At 30.7% G+C, this 9,952-nt stretch overlaps 1 protein-coding gene across 1 annotated transcript; it reads left to right on the top strand.

The window, feature by feature from the left end:
• The first annotated feature begins 861 nt into the window (after positions 1 to 861).
• LOC136981772 (clavesin-2-like) lies at positions 862 to 7,958 on the top strand. The gene is made up of 5 exons (XM_067278146.1): positions 862 to 1,023; positions 1,122 to 1,361; positions 4,586 to 4,779; positions 6,551 to 6,661; positions 7,776 to 7,958. Exons 1-5 carry the CDS (start codon positions 930 to 932, stop codon positions 7,956 to 7,958), a joined length of 822 nt encoding a protein of 273 aa, XP_067134247.1. The 5' UTR covers positions 862 to 929.
• The last annotated feature ends 1,994 nt before the right edge of the window (positions 7,959 to 9,952 follow it).

The following is a 9,952-nucleotide window of genomic DNA, read 5'->3' as shown; positions in this document are numbered from 1 at the left end:
TTGTTAGTTCTTTCTGGAAATTGTGACATCAAATCTTTTAAATATAATTGTTATGAAATTATATCTGGTAATTTCTTATAATATAATTACAAATCAGTTATAAGATAACAATTGTGCAAAGTTCAGCTAATAAAATGATTGATTATTTATTTTATCAAATGAAGGATTAAATGATAATTTTATTGTAGATAGTCATTAGTGTATGCATCTAAGAAACTGGTAAGTAGAACATTTCTTAAAATCATACAGATGTATAATAATTTATGTCAATAGATTGATTTATTGTAAATTCTGTGTTTGTTATACACAAACAATAACATTTAATATTTATTAAGAATACATGTATTTTTTAATAAAGAGAATACAAAAAGTTATATAGATTTTTCATTCAGCAGTATTGTTGAGTGAAGGATTTACATATACCTATTATGTAGTGGTATTTCAATTTGGTATAAGGAATATCAAATTGTTGTGTACATTGCATGTTAGATATATTAGCTTTTGTAGCTTTTTATACATATGTTATTAAATTAAATATTCTGGATCTTCTTTAAAATTGTAGATATTATTTTCATATTAAGGATATCAAACTTTTTATGGAGCATTTGTAATACACAAGAACTTGTTTCTAGTAACATTTACTATTAAGTATACATTTTTTAAATCTAATTTTACACATTTTACATTCAAATACCAATTACTTTAACAATAACAGATTGAGATCTTAGAAAATTAAGATATAATATTAATAATTAAATCTTTGATTCAATTATTAGCATTATATCTTAACTTTTCAATAATAATTATGTCATTATAGAGTCATAAACCTCAATAATTAAATGCTCATATTCTAAGCAATTTTGCTTTAAATGCAATTATCTTCTCTTAGCATTTATCGTGTTTAACGCTTGGTTTTTATCATTACAGAAATGGCTTTCGAAATTTTTATAGATTCCTCAAAAGAAGAAAAAATATATACTTGGAACGAAAAAGAACTACAAAGTTTCAAAGATATCATCATCAGTAAGTACAGTATGAAGCAGGCAAAAATATTAAGTTATTATTCATAATATATGAGAAAATTTGAGGATAGCTCTTCTGTAATGGTTATTATTTTACAGAAGAGAAAATAAATTCTCGCATGGATGACTTGTTCCTCTTGAGCTTTCTCAGAGCTCGGAAATTTGACAGAGAAAGAGCTCTTAAATTACTAAAATCATATTACTCAGCGAGAAGAAGAAACTGGGATATGTTTGACGATTTCAATCCTTTGGCCATGAGAGAATATTTAGATATGAAAATGCTTGGTTATCTTCGACAAACTGATCAGGAAGGACGAGTTTTGGGAATTGGAAGAAGTTGTACGTATCCAAAAAAAAGCTTACTATATTTTTACTAAGTTAAAATTTATCATAGAAAGTCTTTTGATTGAAAGAGTTTTTTTAAAAACATTGCCATTTTTAGTAACACTTTTAAAATATTCTGATTTTTTTATACTATTTAAATAAAATCTGTAAGGATTTTAAATGTAATCAGATGATATCACCAATTGCTTACGTCAGTATAGAGTCAAAGTTTACTTTATATCGTTTGACATTGACAAAATTTCTTTTCCTGTGATATAATTATGTAGGGCAAATTCACTTATTTTGTTTTGCTCCAGGATATCAGATTATTTTATCAACAGTGGAAAAATTTGTTGCACGTGCATTTCAAGTTTATTTTTAAGTATGTAAATTTTCTTATCTTTTATCATTTTTTAAGCATAATTCAATGATTCAAGATACTATTTATTGGAATACATGACAATGTTCATTACAAAACCAATGAGTAATATAATCTAGTAATATTAGGCTACATTTGTATAAGATAGGGAGATCAGTAACACTGTCTTTGAGAATTGTTTATGACTCTAGAATAGTTTTTCAAACTTCTTGTAACTGTGATCAATCTAAATCCATCATTCTTTTTCAAATGCACCAATCTTTTTGTGCGATTACTGGAGATGGATAATGATGCATTATACAGTAATGATTAAGGAAATAACATCACTTATAATATATATTTGCAAAGTAGCTTATTTAAACTGCAATGGCGATTTATCATGATAGCATAAGTGATACAGAGAAAGAACCAAGAAGAATAAAACTAAAAAATGTAATTTATTACATACGAGGACTGTTCAAAAGTGGACTGAGATCACTATTTGGAGTCATTCGGAGGTTTGGTGTGGTTTCCTTTTCAAAACAGACGCTTTCACACACTATACACCATTTTCAGCGATGCACTAACTTCTCAAATTCATATTGCAGACCATTTTCTGAGATTCCATGTAAGGTAGTGGATGTAGCAGCTTTTACTTCCTGGTCCGTTTGTCTTAAACACTGTCACCACTTGCATACTGTCAATCTGTCCATTGCTTCTTCACCGTATGCTTGTTTAATCATCAAATGTTTTCTTTAACTTAACAAAAAAATTAATAGCAATCCTTTGTCTAGTAATTAATGATATATCCTTCTCACCCACTATTTCAGTGTTCCGTAACCTTTTTCTATTTGCAACACACCTATGACTCAACACGGCACACCTCAAAAACGTATGATATGATACTATTAATAGAATTTCGTAATGCCATAAAATTATTATTATTATTATTATTATTATGTTGGGTTTTGTGAGTTATACTCGGTTGACACCGATGACTGTGTAGTATGCCAGACCAGAGTCAAGGCATAATGATTTCAAAACAAAACAAAAATTAAATAAGTGTGTCAGTGTGTGTCTGTATTCAGGAATTTCCTAACAATATGACATGTATTCAATATAGTGTCCTCCTGTAGTGAGATGTATACGTTTCTATTCAATTTTGATGTTTCCAGGTTTTTGTGTGGTATGACACCTGTAGAGGAGAGAACGACAGGAACAATAAGCACCCTATCCATCCTCCACAGATGTCTTATTTCCTGGGCGAGTTCTGTGTACTTGCTGATTTTTTTCAGTGCATTGTGAGTGTTTGAAACAGATATATCTATAATGTATGTGATTTTGTTGTGTTTGTCATTGAGTGTGATGTCTTGTCTGTTATGGTAAATTGTTTGGTGATTATGACTCTGTTGTAGTACATTTTGTGCGTGTTGTTTTCCAATACTGTCTGTTGAATGTAGACCTATTTGTAGTATGGTTCATGGATGTCTAATAATTTGTGTTTTTTTACGAGCTCTTGATGTATTTGCTACTTGATTATGTCTATGTAAATTATCTGTCTGTGCCAAGAGTTTGCAACCAGATGTGTTGTACAGTTTCTGGCATGATGTGACATTTTCTGCATGTGTCATTTGTGAGTGTTGTATCTTTGAGAATGTGTTTTATGTAGTTTTTAGTATTTATGATCTGACCCTGTTTGGCAATTATGAATCCTTCCATCTCCCCAAAGAGGCATCTCTAAACTAACCAGCTGTTTGATGTAGTTTTGTCAACAAAATCCTGGGCGAGGTCATAGAGATGAGTGCCTTTTGCACCCATGATTGCTTAATGGTGTCTATGCTACTTACTTATATGTTATGTCCATATGTTGTGAATGTAAATTTAATGGTGTGTTATTTGAGTCTGCTAGAGTTACTGCTTTATGTAACTGTGATGTTTCTTGCTTTTTGTAGAAAACCTCTTGCAGTGTCCGTGTTTGTAGTGGAGGTTAACTATGTTGATCAGACGTCCGCCATCTTTATGTAGAAGGGTTCATCTTTCTACGGCGGATTTAGGATGATGTTGTTTATGCTTAGTAAGTGTTGTTCTTGTTTTTATTTGGAGTTGCTCAAGATCTGTGTAAGTCCAATGTATAACTCCAAAAGAATAAGTGAGTACTGGGACGACAAATGTGTTTATTGTATTAACATCATCTTATTTCATCAGTACTGCGGCAGAGAATGAAATACAAGCATAAGAGAAACAGCAACTGTGATAAAAATATATAAAGCTTGAAATTAATAGAATATGTAAAAGTTCACGTCACACCTTTCACCTTGTTGCAGAACACTGCACTATTGGTACAACACTGCAATTCGACTTTTGTAGAGTAAACAAATGACAACTGTGCGTTGGCTTTACTCATATAAGCACAGCCTGCCACTGGCTTTACGTGTGACAGTCACAGTATCGCTTCCACAGCATTGGAGCATTGTTGCCAGTCCACGAACTTTTGGAATAGCCCTCATATATGCTACATTGAACTGTATAATTTACACCATAGTCTCACCTATCTAACAGTGCTGTAACTTTGCAGTTTAGAGTGCTCTTTTCTAAATTTTAAATGTTTTCAGTTCCAGAAAATGATTTTTTTTTTTCCTGCCAACTTAAGAATTGATGTTGAAGAAATATTGAATCTACTGTGACTAACGTATTCTTATCAAAACAACTTTTAGACCAGCAATACAATACAAAATTAATTTTGTATTCTACTATTATTTCAATGAAATAAAATGGAATGTCACCTAGTGTTGAAAAAATAACGCACCTTGTGTTTGTGAATTAATTTTGTATTCTAGTTTTGATAAAACAAAATTGAAATATTGAATTTGTTTATGTTTAGGTAATTGGGATCCTTGTAGAGTTCACGTCAAAATGGTAGTCAAATTGTCAATTATGTTTCAAGACATGGCATTGACTGAACACGTGATACAAGTCAATGGTTTTGTTATGCTTTTGGATGCTGCAACTGTATCTTGGAGGCATATCATCCAACTTACACCGTACACAATTCGTACTATTGTTACTGTACTGCTTGTAAGTCTTTCTTAATATAAATCTCTATTTTAAAATTTTAACTCGACATAAATATATACGTTTTGAAGAATCGATATAATGATAATTTTAAATAGTAGTAGTAAACAGTGTTGAAGAAATATCTAGATATTTGTTTGTTTTAAAATTGTTTTAATAACCCATTATTTCGTCTAATTTATTATCAGAAACTGATTTAATTTCATCTAAAACGACCAAACAGAGAAATAAGTTTTAAAAAGAGTTCCGCTTGTATGAAAATATGACAGCTGTACAAGAAGAAACTTTTAAAAAATTTATTTGATTATAATTTAAAAAATTATAAAAACTTTGTTTTAACATACATATCCATATTACATTACATATTGAGCATAAAATTTTACAGAGCAAAGCAAAATACTAAACGTGTATAGGGGAAATATGTACAAAATGACATATGTTTTTATTTTAGGTTCATAACTCTTTATTGGTAAATCACAGCACTGTCATATTCTAAGCCAATCACCTTTGGCTCTTTACCTATGAAATATAATAAAACATTTATAATATAAAAATAATAGAAAAAAAAATATTGTTAGTTTAATTGACATCAGCCAAAATCCATTTTGTCTATATGCTATGGACAAAATGGCATACACGTAAAAACTATAAAATTACTGACAGAGTTCATAAATGAAATGCTTGGTTTCTTTAGAAACGTGAGCCCAACGCAAACAATTTAAGCACCGTAACCAGTCTTCTCCAGGCTTAGATTGGGAAAAAAGATCATTGCTGTTATTTCAGCTGTATTATTGTCATTAGGAGTGACGACACGGAATCTCTAGCTGATATTGAGGTTGGGTAGTTGCTGCAACCTGAGGAATGTTGGATACAGAAAGCGAAAATGAATCATCTTGCTGCTGTGTAGATGGCCCAGTTATGGAAACTGGACCAGGACTTGTTTGCTGATGACATTGCTCATTGGAGGGGTCTTCCAGCAGTGGTATGTTTGTAGTCTCCGTAGGCTTGTACATATAATTGGGAAATATTTCAGGATTTAGAGGCCAAATAACAGTGTTTTTAAATCCATTAGAGCCATTTCGCACTGTAGCTGCCTTGCCATATGCTTCGTTGAACAGGCCGGCTATCTGAAATTGTGTAACAACACGTCCAGCGATGTGCTTTCAGCCACTTGGATATTTCTTGGTTAAAGTAAGTCTTCAATGGGCAGAAAAATGGAACATCAAGGGGCTGCATGCTCTTATGGACTAAATGACATACCTACGTCATTATGTCTGTTGTCTATGTATGTCGTTTTGTCCATATAACGTTATAAAAAAATTATAAATTAATACAAAGATGATATTTTTAATGGAAAAAGTTATTTAAGTGCAACAACAAATTCTTGAGGGTTGAAATAAATGCTACGCAAACAGATAAAATAGTGAAAAACTTGCCATCTATACAAAAAACTTGTTGCAAGGAAAAAAACTCATAACGTATCAACCTTGTCGTCGGCCATGACACCCGGGCGAATGAGAGGAGTGCTTTCACGTTTTGACAGGTTAGTAAAAGCCGCTCGGATAACGTGGTGTCGTGGTCAGTTGCGCACTTGAGACCGCCAAATTCGAATTATGTTGCCTATGTCATTTTGTATGTATTTCCCCTATCCATATTTAAAGGAGGAGTGCGATGGCCTACAGAATAACTTTTCATTGAGTTTAAAAAAGTATAATAAACTTTTAAATGGTTTGAGCGAATACTACATTGTTTATTGCATCCATTTCTAATTTAGGGTTCTACTCCAATAAGGTATAAGGAAATCCACGTAGTCAATATTGGAAAATTCGCTCATGCATTTATAGCAGCATTTCTTCCATTTTTACCATATAAAATCAAGAAGAGGGTAAGTAACATGCAAGTGTCAAATTTTGTCTACTATTACTTGCTTTATTAGAGGTTTTAATGTTATTTGTTTTACTTTAATTTCCAAATACTTTTAAGAATTAAACAAGCATCCACAATATTCACAACATTACCAATAAAGGGGCCGTCCGTAAATTACGTAAGGGCGATAATTATTATCAATCATTTTATTATCATTATGATCAATCAACGTCATAATATTCATTTTTATAGTAATTTTAATTTTCATTTGTCCGTGGATTTTTCAAGTGATTTAATCACAGGCAAAGAGTCTGATTTAGAAACTTTATCATTTTTTAATTCAAGAGATTCTGTACTCTCAAGCATCTTCAGACATCCATTCAGCATCCTTTTCTATTTATATCTTGAGTGTCGTAATGGTTTATACATTGTTGTATAAAAGTAGTGAACCCTTTCGTATCAGTGCCTTACGAGTTTTTGCTTCGGTCCATTCAAGATTTGCATCTTTTCGAACGTTATCACTTTTCTTGTTGGCATGTGCTTTTTAAATGGCTTAGATGATGTTTACCAAAGATTCTTCAAGTTTATTTTTTGCATTTTTACGTTTAACGATTCAAAAGACTTTACTATCACAAAAGGACGCAAAAAACTTTGAAAGATCGACTAGCTAGTTCACGTGTAAACAGAAACGTCATACAAAACAAAACAAGAGAGAAACCACCACATGGCCTTTCTCCCATGGTAAAAAAAATGTGTAGAGCATGAGTCTGCTAGCGTTATTATTCTATCACGTCACACGAGATGCGTTAGTACAATGATCGTTCTTAATAGAAACAACCAAATTCAAAACTCCACCACTCAACGAGATCAAAAAATAAGAATATTACGTAAGACGAGATCTATTACTCCTACCCCCTGAGTAAGAAATCGTAAGAAATCCTTGATTCCCAAAATACCTTACGTAATTTTTGGACGGCCCCAAAGCAAGAAATAGTAGATCAAATTTTATAATATAAATAAAAGAATAAGATCTGTTAAAGGTAAATTTTACCATATTTAAGTTATAAACTAAATTAATTTAAAGAATTAAATAAAAAACAAAAAATTTAAGAAGCTTTTCTTTATTATTTCAGATTCATTTTCACAGTTCTGGAATGGAATCATTGCACAACTTCATAGATCCTAAATATTTACCTGTCGAATATGGCGGCGAATTACCACCATTCGATCCTACTGAATGCAATGAAAAACTGTTAGAGTACCAAGAGTTCTTTGAAGAGCAAGAAAAATATTTGGCCGGATGGCAGAGCAGTTAATATTTATAAAATAATTTTAAGTTTACATAATACTCATATTTTAATTTATTATTGGGTAGTACTTTTGAAAATCCAAAAACACATTCTCTTAAATTTACAATATTTCTACCTCTAACTGTAAAAATACACATTAGGTAAATTAGATGTGTTTATCTATTGTAAATGCATAAATATTTTAAAATATATATAGTAGCCTAATTAGTAATTAAATATAATACAGGTATTAAAGAGCAACAATAACGAATTCATATAGTAATGTACGTACTGTACATATACAGAACATTTATAATGTATTTGTATTGTGTAAATATGATCTTAACTATATATCAATATACAAGTATAAGAATGTACGTAATTCAGCAAATAGATTTAAGATAATACTTGTAGTTAAAGTGTAGTAAAAGTGCATCAACATTACAATACCGATGTAGGACGGCTGGATGGCCGAACGAATAAGGTTCATCCTACTTCTCTGGGGGCTCGGGATCGGAGTCGAAAAGTCCCCGAAATTTTTCGGTCATTTTGGATAAGGCCCACAAGGCGAAAAAAGTTAAAAATAATACAGATGTACACTATAGAAATGTGAATATTGTGAATGCTATATGTATTTTTTTATTACAAGTTGATAATTAAAAAAACATTTAACATGTACTTGAGCCCAATTATTTATAAAACTATGAATTTTCTTATGAGAAAATTCAAACAGTTTTTGTGAAAAGGAGACGAAAACAATTATTTTTCGGAATAATGAGAAAAAAATTGGATGAATTGTTCAAGTTATGAGACGTGAAAGTATTGTATCACTTTTGTTAAACTGTAACTGTGTATTTTCTGTTTTAGAGCAAAGACTGAATTATCTAGCTGTGTGTATATTAATACATTGTCATGTATGCATGCCTTCTGTAGGTGAGTTTGTTTGCTTATTAATTACAAAAATTACTTCAATGAAATTATATTATCAACAAAATAATAACAACTCAAAGAAAATAATATAACTATTCATGCATGTTTTACTAACTTTTATTGTCGTTTCTGTTTATTTTTATAATATATTTTACTTACGATATTCTTTAGTTATGGTTTCATTTTCATATTGATTTCTGTGAAATCTAATTTTTATACACATCTTCGAAAGAATTTTTAAAACATTCTCTAAAAATAAAACTGTACATTAATTCGGCAAGCCTCAATTACTGCCCGACTTCGAATTATTGTGACAATGGAAGAAAGTCAGTCTACCGAAAGATATTTTTAAGAACGGTTAAAAATGGGTTCGGAACAGTTACGAAAAATTTTAATTTAGTCAATTATATGAACCAATTCAGATCTTCCAATTAATGTGTAGATACAAAATGAAAAGCTAAATATAGAATTAAATGCTATATGTAATTTTTTTTTAAATTCTGTGCAACTTGTATGTATCGAGAACCCTTAGTTTCGATGAGAACTATAAATATTCTCTTGAATATTATAGAACAGGAATTCTAGGAATATAAATTTCGGCAATGCTTAAGTGACTAGGTTTTCTGAGAACTTTTGAGAAATTTGATCATATTTCCTATTACCCGGATCTTCTGGCTCATTTTTTTAAAAAAACAAATTGGCGGATTTGTTGGGAGTAATAAAGGACGAAAGCCTCAAGCGTGAAACGATGATTACTCTCTACTCTTAACAATTCCGTAGATTTCTTAAGTGTAAAGAGTATATTTTACTTTAAATTTTGAGGCTGTCATCTTTAAAGAATAACATTGAAGTGAACTCACTCAGCAATATATAAATCAGAAAAAACCAAACACCTTGAGTTGCTGAGAAAAAATTTAATAAATAACGTAACAAACGTTTTCAGCCAAACCTGTTGGCCATCATCAGGCTAAACATATTCGAATGCAAACAAAATGGAACAAAAATTTAAATACAAATAAAATAACGGATGAAATATACATATAATAAAGTAAAAAATAATTATAAACAACAAAGAAATATAAAAAATATGT

This window comes from Centruroides vittatus, unplaced genomic scaffold (genome assembly GCF_030686945.1).
Source record: "Centruroides vittatus isolate TY-2023 unplaced genomic scaffold, ASM3068694v2 contig_790, whole genome shotgun sequence".
In the NCBI taxonomy this organism is placed as follows: Eukaryota; Metazoa; Arthropoda; class Arachnida; order Scorpiones; family Buthidae; genus Centruroides; species Centruroides vittatus.
The sequence above is the reverse complement of the archived record's forward strand: the minus strand, read 5'-3'. Positions and strand labels throughout refer to the sequence as shown.